Below are 15018 nucleotides of genomic sequence, written 5' to 3'. Positions count from 1 at the left end.
TAGACCTTTCAGCGGTTCTCAACCTGTGGGTCGCGAACAATGAAAATACATCCTGCATATCAGATATTTACATTACGATTCATAATAGTAGCAAAATTACAGTTATGAAGTAGCAACACAAATAATTTTATGGTTGGGGGTCACCACGACATGAGGAACTGTATTAAAGGGTCGTGGCATTAGGAAGGTTGAGAACTATTGTTTTAGAACATGCGTGTGTCCAGTGAAGGGCTCGTGAACACCTGCTGTGTCCGGCACTGTTCATGGTGCTGGGGGGATAGCAGACCAAACGGACAAACTGCCCACATGGAGCTTTGGCCAGTAACAGTACTTGGACAGTTGATCTGGAGTTGGTTTCTTTCTTTTTTTAAAATGTGTTCTTATTGATTTGAGAGAGTAAGAGAGGAAAGAGAGAGAGAAAAACATCAATGATTGGCTGCCTCCTATACGCCCCCCTACTGGGGATCGAGCTTGTAATCCAGGCATGGGCCCTGACTGGGAATCGAACCAGCATCCTCTTGGTTCATGGGTTGATGTACAACCACTGAGCGACATCAGCTGGGCCAGTAGTTGGTTTCAACTTTTTTTGCTTCTCTGTAGTTTTCTAATGCTTTTCTACATGGTACATGCTTAGTTATGAAAATAACAATACAAAAAATAAATACAGAAATAGATGCACAGATTTAGTTTTAATTGATGAAATCTCTGTTTTCTGGAGCTTGACATTACATATCATTGTTAATGCTAACCCCTCGTTATCTTCACCTATGAGCTGCAGTAGAAATTTCCTCAGTATCCGCCTGGGTTTTGCACCGGCCCCGGGGATGTTTCTCGGAAGACTTACCTTGTATTGAACAGAGCGGCCTTTACAGCAATGGAGATGGCATCAAACAAATTTCCACCACATTCCAGCAGCTAGGGAGACAGGGTGAGTGGGGAAGAAAAGCAAGTGTCACATCTTACTTAAGTACTATCCCAATGAAAGGATACTGGCTCCTAGGGATGGTGACCACTGATGCCCTGAAGAGCTCCCAATCACACCACACATGCTGCTCTCATCGTTGCTAACGTATGTCCGGCTTCCAAACAAGTTAAAAATGATGACCACTGATGCCTCACCTGCTACCAGATTCACATTCAGTAGTGTGGTAACCTACTGCCTGTCATTATCAACATTACCTGATGCGCAAACAGGTAACACTTCATGCTTTACATTTAACATAATAAAAACAAAGGTCTCTCATACCATTTTTGCCCATGAGCAAAAGTGCTGGCTGCACTTATGTGAGCTCATGCAGCAGGAAAGCTTACAGCACATTCTTTTATTTTTAATATGTATTTTTTACTGATTTCAGAGAGGAAGGGAGAGGGACAGAGAGATAGAAACATCAATGATGAGAACCACTGATTGGCTGCCTCCTGTACGCCCCCTACTGGGGATCAAGCCTGCAACCCTTGAGCAGAATTGAACCTGGGACCTTTCAGTCCATAGGCCAATGCTCTATCCACTGAGCCAAACCAGCTAGGGCTAGAGCCCATTCTTAAGTGGAAGGTAAGAAACCTTCTGCCCTCATTTAAAAGAGCCTTGGCCCAAGTTTATGGAATAAACTGGGCTACAGCAAGGAAGAATGGAGAGGAAGTCCCGCGTAGGAGGGAAAGTCATGTAGTCCCATGGTTTTATTCAGTCTGTCTCTGCTCTGAACTGTGAGCTCCTGAGGGCTGGACCCTGCGGGTTTGCTCATTCCTTTACTCAGAGTCCAGCAGAAGGGGTGCCAGGCAGAAGGAGCCTGGAGATTATGTGGGAGAGACAGGCAGGCCCTGTGCCTGGGCCTTCCACCATGCCCACTGCAAGTCGCTGATTCCCACCTGAAGCTTTCTGAGCAAACTTCACCTGCAGACCCACCTTTCCTGTATAATTATTGCTTATTAAAATATGACCACCTGGCTAGTGACTGCAGCTCATTGGTCTAGCAGCTGGACTAACTCTTCCCCACTCTGGCTCAGAGCTGACTGCTGCACAGCAAAGAGCTGTAGCAAGACTCTGCGTCAGAACGTCTGCATCTGACTCGTCCTCCCCTGGTGGCTGCATGACCATGGGCAGCACGCAACCTGTCTGTGCCTCAGAGGGTAAAAATCCCAGCTACCTCACAGAGCTGCTATAAAGGCTGAGTGAGTTAGTATTGGTAAAGCCCTTAGAAGTGTGCCTAGCACACAGTAGGTGTTAGCTAAATGCATTTAAATAAAGACTGTTTGGGAGGTGGAGGATAGACACAGAGTGCAACTGCGGAGTCCACCTCCCTGGGCAGCTCTGAAGCCTGCCTCTTATCCGTAAGGACGGCCAGCGGCTGGTTCCCGCCTCCTCAAAACCAGGACCTGCACAAGTACCTGTGTGGTGGGAGGAATCACACTACGGGGCACATCTTATTGGAAACGAGTAAAAGCAAATGGGCTTGTAATTGTTATTACTTTTACCCATTAGCACCAGCATTCAGAACAGTGCGAACCTGCAGGCCCACTATTAATTACCTTTCAGCCATGTTCCAGCCGTCATCAAATTGCCAAGTGCCCAGAAAGCCCTGCCCTGTTTCACGCGGGGCCAGCACTGGAGACAGCAGGCTGTTCCTCCTCAGAAGGTCGCCCACAAGATCAGATCCACAGGATCTGCTGTGCCCTCAGGTTCATTCAAGTACCTGTTTGGTCAATGGCTTAGCCTTGTGTCCTCAAGCCTACGTGGAAGATGCGGTCACTCATCTCAAGGTTCGTGACATTTAATAAAAACAAAATAGACCCATCAAGAGCCTGTACATGAACAAGCAACTGGCAAAATTAAATGAATTATAGCTCTCAGAGAAGTTACTGCCAACTGCCAAAAACTGGGCAGCAGAGTATCTGGAGGGAGAACACCAGGAAGGAAATGAGGGGTGGCTAGAAAGACTCCTGCAGGAGCTGACTATGGAGGAGGGAAGAGGGAAGAGGGAGGAGGGGGGAGGGAGGAGGCAGGGCCTTAGGGGCCGCACCTGGGAAGCAAGGGCCTCAGAGCAGGTGGGCTACGGGTTGTTTCCAAGGGAAGATGGCTCAGTGAGGTCAAGAGCAGACACCGGCACCTTTGGGCCCAACTCCTGGCTTGGAGGCCTGGTACCACTATCCTCAAGCTGAGACCTCTTGGGCTACTTTACCTCTCTGTGTCTTAGTTCTCTCACTTGTACATGGGAAAAAGAGCCGTGCCCACTTGCAAAACATTTGTAAGGGTTAAATGAAAATGCATGTAAACAGCACATCATTCCATGCAGAATGTGCCGCTGGTCTAAATTCTGCCCCTCGACTCTGTCTGGCACTATCTAGAGAGCATCTCTTACTTTTTCTTCCCTGACAATCTCTGGATAATTTTAGGTGCTACCACGATATGACTGCTTGTAACGTTACTGTAGGACGGCATCATGTGTAGGCACTTTACATATATTACTATTCGTGTAACATTTAATTTTTTTAAAGAAACTATTGCAGGAGACTCATCTTCCCCTAACTAATCTCACCCTGGGAGTCGGCAGTACCCACTTGGAGAGGGAAAAAGCTGGGAGGAGAGTAGGCCAACTGGTCTCCAGCTGGCGCAGCAACTGATCCTTACCAGCACGTCCACATAGAGAACCCAGCAGTGCTCCCGAGGACTAATGCAGAGGGACTTCAGGTCCACGCTGCTCTTGTTGCTGAATATCCGGTAGAGGGTGTTAGCAATCTCTGTGCCAAGTTCATCACCTCCTCGACCTTCAAATTCAGGGGTAGCATTGGCTGAGCTGCGCAGAAGGGAACAGAAGAGCTGGTGAGTCTTTTCAGACGCAAAGAGCAAAGGGGCAAAGCTTTACTCCAGCTGCCCTACGGAATGATGGAGAGTCCCTGAAATGAGGAAGGGATGGCATCTGCCACTGTTCCAGCCTCCGGACAGACACACACACTGAGCCAGACCAGCACCGGGCCCTGAATTGGTCAGTGTGCGTGATGGGAGTTCCCCCTGACTTCTAACAGAAGACATCTTTATCCAAGGGAAACAAGAGAGCAATGGCAAAGTGAACCTCGGCCAGTAATAATTAACTCTCTTATCTTGAAAGTATAACAAATACCTTCTCTGGCAGGCTGAGGAAGCCGGAAGCCCAGAGAATCAAACAGGCTGGCTTACAGAGGGGTTACATTATATACACCATCCCTAGTTTTCACAGCTTTAGCATGCACGATGTACTCTCAAACAAAAGCCACAACATCAAGTACAATAACCTTCCTGGAATTTTTTTTCTGTTTTGTTTTGTGTGTTAATCCTCACCCGAGAATATTTTTTTCCATTGTTTTTTAGAAAGAGTGGAAGGGGGCGGGGGGAGAGAAACATTGATATGAGAGAGACACAGCAATTGGTTGCCTCCCACATGCATCCTAACCAGGCCAGGGATCGAACCTATAACCCAAGCACGTGCCCTTGACCGAGAATCCAACCCTCAACTCTTCGGTGCGCAGGCTGACACTCTAACCATTGAGTAACACCGGCTAGAGCTAGAATCTTTCAGAAGATTCGTAAGATAGTATGCCAGAGCTATGTCATGAACTCTAGGTTATCACTGTACTGAACAGCAGGAGATGAAATAAGACAGACAGACTGCTGGCAGATTAAATATTAGGTTATCTCTTTTACTTTATTTGCTATTTTTCAAAGAGAAAAACCTTTCTCATTCAGGCCTCTTGAATTTTGCACCCAATTACCTCAACACAGGTTGCTATAATTTTAGCCTCCAGTGTTTGAGTTAGATTAATAAAGTTTATCCCTTCAAAAAAATCAACAAAGAATGAAAACACATTGACATTTGCCACCCTAAGCGCTACACAAGTGTTTAACAGGAAACTGTAGAGGGTTTTGGCGTAATGAAAACAAACCCTTAATACACCAGTGAGGTAAGTAAACATTCCAGTGACCACTTCACTTAATAAGTAGGGCCCAGGGTGGGGGGGGGGAGAGGAAAGCAGTTGTTTCAGTCTGGTTTCCACAAAATCTCGTGCGACCCGTGTTCCCCGGCCCGTCTGTGCATCCATCCACACCTCCACTGGAAGGCACCCAGCCAGATGCCAGGCACTGCAGACCCAGAGACCGCGCAAGGAGGCCACCCGAAGTCGGAATTCCAATGAAGTCTGGGGGCAGTGTCATTGATAGGGGAGGGAGCAAGCAGCAGGAGTGGGGGTCAGGGAGGGCCTCAATCAGTGTTGAGGGTTAGAGGAGACTTCAAACCTAAAGATGAGTACAAGTTGGTCAGGCCACAGGCAGGCAGGGTGTGGGTGCGTGCGTGTGCATATGTGTGTGTGCGTGTGTGTGTGTGTGTGCGCGTGTGTGTATGTGTGTAATGTCCCCTCTGTCTACTCCATTCTAATATAGGCATAAAAATGAACCCTAAAATAACCAGTGTGTGCTGTTGTGTAAAACTCTGCCTCTCTAATCAGACAGTCCTCCCTGACCACTACCAGCCAGCAGAACCCCAATTTAAAATCCCTGAGAAACTTCACTGCTGCCATAGCAACCTCGCTGGTCTCTCCCGCCTCTGCTGGACTCAGGCACTGAGCCATGAAAAAAAGCTCATTTGTGGCGAAATAATCAAGTCACCAGGGACCAAGTTTATTTTGTACAGCCAGCAAAACACAATCTGTTCCTAATTCAAACACTAAGCAATCAATATTGAGTCCCATCTTTTAAGTGTTTAAACACATCTACATAGATCTCTGTGTAGACAAATCCAGTCCGAGATGCTTACACTTCAAATGTTTTCCTTTCCCTGATTACAGTGGGTCATATCCTCCTGGGTGTGACTGGTTACCCAGGGAGGAGGCAGTGACTCCTCCACGGCCCTGAGGGGTGGTTTACAGAACTTCCAGGTCCAACTGGCTAAATGAATCCACCTACAAAACCATGCCCCATTGTGTTTTTTTGGCACTGGGCTAATTTAAAGTGAAATTTTTCCCATTTTTAAAGTGTTGGTTTTGTGGGTTTTTTTCCTTTTCTTAAACATATCCTTTCAGCATAGCTGGTAGACAGGCAGAAAAGAAAGCTTCGAGGCAGATGAGACCTTAGGAAGCTCCTGCGTCTGGATGGTGCCCTGGCCATGGAGTGATTCTGGGGAAGAGGCTGGGGAGAAGGAAACTGCTCAGGGTGGGGATGGGGTGTAGTGCTTTGGGTACAATGAGAAGGGCCAGAGACCCTATATTCTGACAAAGGATGAAGACAAGAGATGCAGCAGAAAAATGAGGGTCCCTCCTCACCACTAGGGGCGCCCACAGCACAAGGACCCTTTCTGATAGAGCAGGTCAGAAACGCAGACCTGGCAAAGCCTTAGAGGCCATCTCCAGAGGGCCACAAACCAAACGCCTACAAGCATCTGAACAAAGAGCCACATGTATAATTAACAGGGAGTGATGGAGACCGGCCAACTCTCAGGCCCTGTCATCTTTAATAAAAGCCTCCATTAGTGAAACAAAAATCTTGCAGGTGGGTTGTGGCCTCAGATGGTCAGATGCTCTCGCTTTACAAGGAAGGAAACTTAACAACTTCTTTGGAATGTTCACCACGTGCTAGACAGCATTCTGAGCACTTTAGATGCATTAACGCATTGAATTCTCACAAGCCTAGAGGTTGGCACTGTTATTGACCCCATTTTAGAGACAATAAAACCGAGTCACAGAAAGGTTGTGTAACTTGGCCAAGGTCACACACCCAGTGACTGGGGAGCTAAGATTCCAAACCCAGGCAGCCTGGCCTTGTCTGCTGGGCTTCACTGGACTCTCCCTGAATGTGCTACTGGGCACGTCTGGCTTGTGGCCTAACATCGGTCAGGTTAGCCTCCATTCGGCCTGCCTTCTGCCTCCAAGTAATGAATGGGTACTCTGGTCTTGGGAACTACTACTAGGGCACAAATGTTGGAGTCAAGGAATGTAGACCACGGGAGTCCTAAACAAAAAGCTTCTCTATCGAGTACAAAGTTTAAAGAGAGAGCAACACAGGCTGGCAATCCTAGCCCCCTGCTCATAAGCATCATAATACAATCTTTCAGGGGGAGAGTATACACTAAGGTGTGTTTTTTTTAGCATAAAACCAACTGCTTTTATTTTTATAGTTACCCAAACCAACTCAGATCCTTCATAAAGAACCAGCCCTCCAGGGCTGTTGGGAAATCACTTACTGAGCTGGATAAACTAATAAAAATCTTGGGAACGCTGCCCCTCCCAGTTCTCCACCCCTCCTGACTCATCACCTCTACTCCGCTCCTCTGCTCAGCACTTCTCTCCTGGTTTAACTGGGGGAGGCTGAGATCAAGGCCACGGCTACCTGCAATGGGACTCAGACACTAGGCCCATTGTTGCTTCACTCACAACTGACCTCGCCTGCGAACGTGGAGGCTGACAGCCAGGCCCGGCCCGGCCCGTGGCAGCCGGGTGATTTAGTGGGTACCGGGCCGAGGCTGACTCAGGACACCTCCGCAGTCATCTAACCCCCAGGCAGGTCCCGAGCCTCTGACTCACGTGCTCCTCTCTGTGCCTACCGACGCGTCCCAGTAAATGGGCTGGGCATAGCAGCACATTCGGAGCTTGTCACCTAAACCCTTGTTTGAAGTCCCTGGGAGAGTTATTTCATCAACTTTCAAAGTACAGCTAGCCTCGAATGGCTTCTGCAGGTTCTGCTCTGCCTGGCCCTTCAGCCAAGAACAGTGCCCCCTTTGGGCAGCACTAAGCAGGTAAGGAATAGATCAAGTGGGTCCACCCACCAATTCAGGGCACAAAACTTGTGGTTCAACACTAGTAAAGCACAAGTGATCACCCTGAAAAGTAAGTCCCAAAGGCAGGTGACTAGTGCCCGGCATACTGAAATGCCTATGAATGAAATGTGCGCTCCTCAACCATTAAACAGTGAACGCTCTCTGAGAGGCTAGACCAGCCCCTAAACCCATCAACAGGGTGGTCGGACAGCTGCGAAGCGGCTTGATGGATTGCCACCTAGTGGTAACCAGAGTGACAGTTCATTCAATTCGTACCCTTCTCTAGGCTTTAGATGGAAACCATCTTTTCCTAAAGTCTCCAAGTTCTTATTTAAAACGGCCTATTTTCAGGCAACATCTAACAAAGACCTGAGCAGGAAGTGAGAAGGCCTGGTCGGCTCCGGGTCCAGTGGGAGTGCTGCCAGGCTTCCCTGGCGCAGAGCTTGCAACCCAGCTCTTGCTCCACTGAGGTCAGGGTCAGAGCAGCGGTGGGAGGAAGTGTTCTCTACCCCAGGTGCCTGCATTCCAAGTACACAAACTGAAGTGGAATGAGTTAGCAGAAAAGCACTTCGTCTTCTGAGACCCCTCTGGCTCTGGGAACTTAATAATTAAAACCTAGAAGCAGCTGGTAAGTACCTGTCAAACTGGGCTCAGACAGGCAGGAAAGGACCCTTCCTGCTGGGTAAGAATTCAGTTTTAGCCTGGAGCCTCCGGCAGAGGCCCCACCCCCGGGCCTGGGGAAGAGGAGGATAGCACTCCTATTTCTGGGCACTATTTTCTGGATCAGAATGAAGGGGTTTGTCTGTTATGCAATTTAGAGTTGCTCCCTGCAGACCCAAATAGGTTCTGAGAGAAGTGCAGCCAGTGGCGCTTGGTAATCTCTCCCTTCTCCGTAGGAAAACGGGGTTTTACAAATCTCTCATGGTACTTCTACGTGCCGGGCTGATCGCACTAACGGAGCCACTTAAAGATCTACAGTGTGCCACCTGAGACTATCAACCTTGAGAAAGAAATCCAGGGATTGGGAACTGGAGCTTCAAGGCCTGTTGGGGTTCTCCTGAGATTTACAAAGGGGGAAAGAGCCCAGCAGGCAGCCACTCAGCCAGGACAGAGGCTCCGTCCTAGAAGCCAGGTCTTGGGAAAGGCAGCTCAGAGGCTTCTCTCAACCTAGAGCCACCCTCCCTTTAAAGCTGGGACAAGAAAGGGACGAAAGCAGCAGGCAAATGTTGTCACCTTCAGACACAGAGCCACCATGGAAGTTCTGGGACTTCTAAGCACAACACCCCTCCGAAGCCGGGCTCCACAGGCTGCACGAAGCAGAAAGAGCAAAGACTCAGAGTCGGACAGAACCAAGCAAGTGACCCCCAGGAAGCTCACGCACCCGCTCTGAACTCATGTCCCTCATGTACAGTTTGTGAGAGGTGGACTTCTGTTTGGACGTGAAGACGGGAAGACTGTAACTTCCTATATAAACGGGGGTTAGCACCTGCGCTGAAAAGCGTTCTGGCTCTCAGAGTGCTCCCAGGAATCTGTGTCCACTGGTGCAGACTGTTTCTGCAAAAATATGGCTCACGCTGAACACTTACTTGCTTGCTTCCCAGGAGCCTGGTATTGTGGTGTGTGTTAAGCAGCGGGTGCTTACATGACCCGCAGCCAAAACTATCTTGGGTGCTGAGTCTCTAATGGGTTTTCTTTCAGAATCATCTTGGGCACACATGTTGCTGCATTTTGTTGCTGTCATAAATCTTCGTCGTGAGTACAATTATATGCTAGTCCTTCCAGCAAGTCTCTAAATGTGGGGTCGTCTTGGGGACCCAACACAGTGTCAGTAATATATACCTGCATCTAACATGAGCCAATAGCCATACCCACCCAAGAAGGCCTGTGTCATCACCTCGCTACAAGTGAGGTTACAGACAGAAGACGAGACTGGGTCAGCAACCCGATAAAACGCCCCAACCCCTAGAAGAAGGAGGTCACCAGAGGGAGAGAAATGTCACTTAGGGAAAGCCCACTGGGAGCCAGTCGTCATCCTAGGTGCTCTATCTTCATGATCTCATTTCCTTATCATCACAACAGTATTATCACCCCCATTTTTTAGATTAAGAAACTGAGTAACCAGCCTGAGGTCACACAGGTGAGAAGAAGCCAGCATCCGGCTGGCTGACAGCTGCAGAGACTGTGGAGTCTGCTCTTCCCAGCACCCACTGCCTGTCTCACTGCCACAACCTTGGCCTGTCAGGCTGGTTGGCTGGCCCTAGTCCTTGCTCTGCCAAGCAAGTCATGAGAAGTTTTCTGGAAAGCTAGAGCAGAGAGGGAAACAGGGCATTTTAGACCAAATGATCCTTATCGTCTGCGTTTGATATTTTTCAAATCATCCATCGTCTCATGTGACTCTCATAACCACCACGAGCTGGGCAGCCTGGCGGACACCCTCCTTTCAGACAGGGAAAACGAGGCCCAGCGAGGGCCAGGTAGCCAGGGCAAGGGCAGAACTTGACCCAACGTCTCCTTCCAATATCCCAGGGCCTGGCACCCAGGAGGAACTCAGTAAATACCCGCTGGCTGGATGAATGACAATTCAATACCAAGTAAAAGTGGATTAACAGGAAAACAGAGGTTCATCCCCTGAATCATCATCTTTCAAATTGTTTTTCTTTAAAAAAACATCTACATAGTACTGACCAGTCAACAAAGAACTCCAAGTAACCTTCATTTGGCTTCTCCAGCTTCGGCGTCCCCATCTCTGCTTTCACTCCCACCAGGATGTCCGTGTGGCCCTGCAGACATATGCGAGAAGGGTCCTCACTCTGGGCAGGCAGACAGGCACCCGACCACCTCCCTCCTCTCCCAGACGTACACCCCTGGGACTCTCTTAAGAGCAGTGCTGGGGTTGGAAAGTGACCCTTTGAGAAGATGAGGAGTCCTTCAGATCTAGAGAGTCCTCCACCCAGAGTTAGGCTTGGGTCTTTGATTTTCCCCTAAAATCTGTGTGGCAAAAGCCTGGAGGGGCCTGTGGCTGGTCCCGTAGGTCCTCCCCATTCCTCCTGTGAGGCATGGGTGGACCGTGGCCACAGCACTCACCAGCTTGACCCTGGCAGACCCACTGGTGTTGGACACCACGTCGGTTTCCACTTCGACACATCGGTAGTCCTCACATCCACGGCCATCCACGCGGAGGTCTTCCTATGTGCAACAACCACAATCCGCAGGCTGTGATCCCAAACCAACAGACCCCTGAGGCAATTCACCCCTTTTCATTCCCCTAGAGCAGTGGTTCTCAACCTTCCTAATGCCGTGACCCTTTAATACAGTTCCTCATGTTGTGGTGACCCCTAACCATAAAATTATTTTTGTTGCTACTTCGTAACTGTAATGTTGCTATTGTTATGAATCGTAATGTAAATATCTGACATGCAGGATGTATTTCCATTGTTACAAATTGAACATAATTAAAGCATAGTGATTAATCACAAAAACAATATGTAATTAATAGAGGCCCGGTACACGAATTTGTGCACGGGTGGGGTCCCTTGGCTTGGCCAGCGATCAGGGCTGATTGGGGCTGTCTTGCCCAGTCTTGGGGAAGGGACTGCAGGAGGTTGGCTGGCCAGCAGGAGGGACCACAGGAGGTTGGCTGTGGGAGCACACTGACCACCAGGGAGCAGCTCCTGCATTAAGCGTCTGCCCCCCTGGTGGTCAGAACACGTAATAGCGATCGGTCGACCAGTCGTTCAGTCGACCAGTCATAACGGTCACTTAGGCTTTTATATACATAGATATATGTGTTTTCCGATGGTCTTAGGCAACCCCTGTAAAAGGGTCGTTTGACCCCCAAAGGGGTCGCGACCCACAGGTTGAGAACTGCGGCCCTGGAGAAATGTGCAGTACATCTTCCTTTCTTAGTGAATCGGCCAAGCCTGCCAACCCTGATGCTGAAGATGGGTTTCAGAGTGGGCCCCAAAGGGATCGCGACCCACAGGTTGAGAACCGTGGCCCTGGAGCAATGTGCAGTACATCTTCCTTTCTTAGTGAATTGGCCAAGCTTGGCAAGCCCTGATGCTGAAGATGGGTTTCAGAGTGGGTCAGGTAGTGCTTGTCCCTTATCTTATTTACTTCTTCAATCACTTACTATGTCAGTGTTAGCGCACAGATGTCTTTTATAGCTCTAATCCAATACTTTCATTATTCATCCTGTAGCTCCAGATTTGGCCCCTGGGAGCTCCTTTGGGTAGGTTACTGCGTTCTTTCAACATGCCTCCAATCTTTTTTGAGCACTTCTTTATTTTCCAACAACATAAGACGTCCCAGGCTCTTGTATTTTCCCTGCCCCTGCCCCTGCCCCTGCCCCGGAATCAGCCCTTTCTCCAAGGAGTGCTGGTTACTTTTATTGGAGAAAAACCAGGATCTGGGTGCTAAGTCGGTTCGTTGCTACAGGGGTATCATTGCTTATAGAGCTTCCCAGCAGACAGAGCTAGAAAACATATGTATGTACACTAATCCATGCACACACAAACACACACACCTGTAGTTATTTCTGTCTATCCACATATCTATTAAAAAGCCACGTTCTCACACTGACAATTGTTTCTAACCTTCCTCCTTGTCCTAGGTGTAACTTCTCTCTCAGACAGGGAGAAACCTGGCTTTCATGATGTACAATGCATTTAGGTATTTGTTAAATTTTAGTATACACATAGTTTCAGAACTGCTAACCCATACCCCTGTGAGAAACAAATGTTCTAAGAGAACAGTACTATACAGAGTTCTTTTTTGTCTTTAGCCTATGGTACCCACTCAAAACACTGTTTTCCAATTGTCTTCCCCCATCCTTCCATGCAGCCCTGGTGCTCATTTGTAGCAGTCTGTGTTCCAGTCTGGGTCCCCCACATCCTGATTACTTTTAATTACTTACTTTTTGGGTATGTGGACTATCACCATGGCTCTGGGAGTCAAAGCCATCAGAAAAGGTGTGCTCAGAGAAATGTCACTCCCAATGCATCCCATTCCCCCCTCTCCCACCACACCAGGCAGGTAACCAATCTCTTTTGTTCCCAGGCCATCTTTTCTGTGTTTCCTTTGCACAAATGAGCTGATACATGAATATCGTAAATATCCCCTTCTTACACAGAGTGGCCTACTACTGATACCCTTTGTTTCTTTTTAACATTTTATCTATTTTTAAAATATATTTTTATTGATTTGAGAGGAAGGGAGAGGGAGATAGAAACGTTAATGATGAGAGAGAATCATTGATCAGCTGCCTCCTGCACACCCCCTACTGGGGATCAAGCCCACAACACGTGCATATGCCCTTGACCAGAATCGAACCTGGGACCCTTCAGCCCATAGGCAGACGCTCTATCCACTGAGCAAACCAGCTAGGGCTTACACTTTTCATATGCAGGAAATCATTCCCTGTCAGCTCATGGAGATCTTCCTCCTTTGTAAACACTGAAAGCAGTTTATTTTTTTTCCCCCCAGAAAAGGAATCTTTAGAATCAGATTCTAAAAAAGGTTAATGCTCCTCCAAACACTAACAAATACAGTCCTGAAGCGTGTTGACTGTCAGAAGCTTATCTTTAAACTACAGTGGGGCCTTGACTTACGAGTGTCCCGACTAACGAGTTTTTCGAGATACGAGCCGTCTCTCGGCCGATTTTTTGCTTTGAGTTGTGAGCTAAAATTCGGGTTACGAGCCAGCTTCAGATACCCCACCGCTAGTTGGCGCAGCGAACATCACAGTGAACGCCACAACATCAGCCCAGCATCACGTGTCTCACTCCGTTCACTTTTTGATTTGACATACGAGTAATTTGAGTTACGAGCTCCGTCATGGAACGAATTAAACTGCATGTGACTGACTTTTTTATCTTGAGCAATTAAAATATAAACAGGCAAAACACTGCGTGCTCCCACCACACAGAACCAACTACTACCATTGGTCACGTGTGTTACAGTTTTTTTTACTCTCTCAACTCCTGCAAGCCCCTCCAATTCCTGCAGACCCCTCCCTGAAGGCAATCCCTATCTGAGTCTGGGGAGAAGTGGACTTAAAAAGTAACAGGATGTCAAGTCTGGGAGAATGAGCCTCTGGGGAGAACTCAAAACTATGTAACTGTCTCTTCCCCACCCAGCCACCGAACACAAAGCTTTCTAGGTCAATCTCTGACTCCCGTTTGCCACATCCCCCAGATGTGCCCGGCTAGGAAAGTGAAAACCTGGCCCAGAAACATCACTCACAAGGGATCCTTCACGGGCTGCAGGCCTGGTACAAGTGTGAGCAAACACAGGAGCATTAGTCACGGGTTCCAGGCCTGGTCCTGCCATTAACTAGCTGCTTGACCCCTAGGTAGGACAAGTCCCTCCCCCGATAGACTAGTTTCCTCATTTACAAAAGAGGACGTGGAAGTAAATGGCCTCAGAGGTGCTTCTCTACTTCTACAGATCTACACACCAAAATAGCCACAATTATCTGTAAAAACTAATAGCAACTATTTTGTTTTAATCCTCACCCGAGGATTTTCCCATTGATTTTTAGAGAGCGTGGAAGAGAGAGGGAAGGACAGAGAGAAGCATCGATGTGAGAGAAACACATCAATTGGTTGCCTCTCGTAGGAGCCCCAACCAGGGCCTGGGCGGGGGAGGAACCTACAACCAAGGTACGTGTTCTTGACCAGAATTGAACCCGGGACCCTTCGGTCCACAGGCTGACGACCCATCCACTGAGCCAAACAGGCTAGGGCGCCACAGGCTGACGCTCTATCCACTAGCCAAACCGGCTAGGGCCATAGTAACTACTATTTAATGTGCATTTACCATATATGAGATAATGCTCTAGAAACACTCCACAGTTAACACATTGAATCCATTATGCGAACAGAAAAATGGCTGAAGGATGCTAAATGGCTGGCCCGGGGTCTCACAGCCAGTAAGTAGCACAATTCCAAGCCAGGGCTCTTCACTGCCACTCCACACCACCTCCTGCATTCTAAAGGGTCTCTTCACGGTGCAACAGGACCCCACAGGCCTCCCTCACAGGATGGACTGGCTGGCTACACCAGTTGGTCTTGATGATGGTGATAACGGCTCTGAAAGCAAGGACACCTCAAGGCTACAGGGCTTCCAACCACTGCCTTAAAACACCACTCACTCTGGGGAGATCTAGCCACACCCCTTTGTAGTAACAACCCACATACTTGTTCCCACATACAGGATGGGGTGGGAAGTGGGGCGCTGGTGG

The 15018-nt window shown here is 48.5% G+C and overlaps 1 protein-coding gene across 2 annotated transcripts in view; it reads right to left on the bottom strand.

Annotated features, from left to right (window-relative positions):
- The window catches only part of EXOSC7 (exosome component 7), a 30747-nt gene that overhangs the window by 5537 nt on the left and 10192 nt on the right, over nucleotides 1-15018 (bottom strand). For both annotated transcript variants that reach the window (XM_015564857.1, XM_015564856.1), the window contains exons 2-5: nucleotides 10860-10961; nucleotides 10461-10555; nucleotides 3626-3791; nucleotides 845-915 (exon numbers count right to left, since the gene is read on the bottom strand). In XM_015564857.1, the coding sequence (XP_015420343.1) occupies nucleotides 845-915; nucleotides 3626-3791; nucleotides 10461-10555; nucleotides 10860-10961 (434 nt within the window). The remainder of the gene's footprint in view (nucleotides 1-844; nucleotides 916-3625; nucleotides 3792-10460; nucleotides 10556-10859; nucleotides 10962-15018) is intronic.

The sequence above is a fragment of the Myotis davidii genome, unplaced genomic scaffold (assembly GCF_000327345.1).
Source record: "Myotis davidii unplaced genomic scaffold, ASM32734v1 scaffold81, whole genome shotgun sequence".
Classification (NCBI taxonomy): domain Eukaryota; kingdom Metazoa; phylum Chordata; class Mammalia; order Chiroptera; family Vespertilionidae; genus Myotis; species Myotis davidii.
This window is presented reverse-complemented; position numbering and strand designations above follow the sequence as displayed.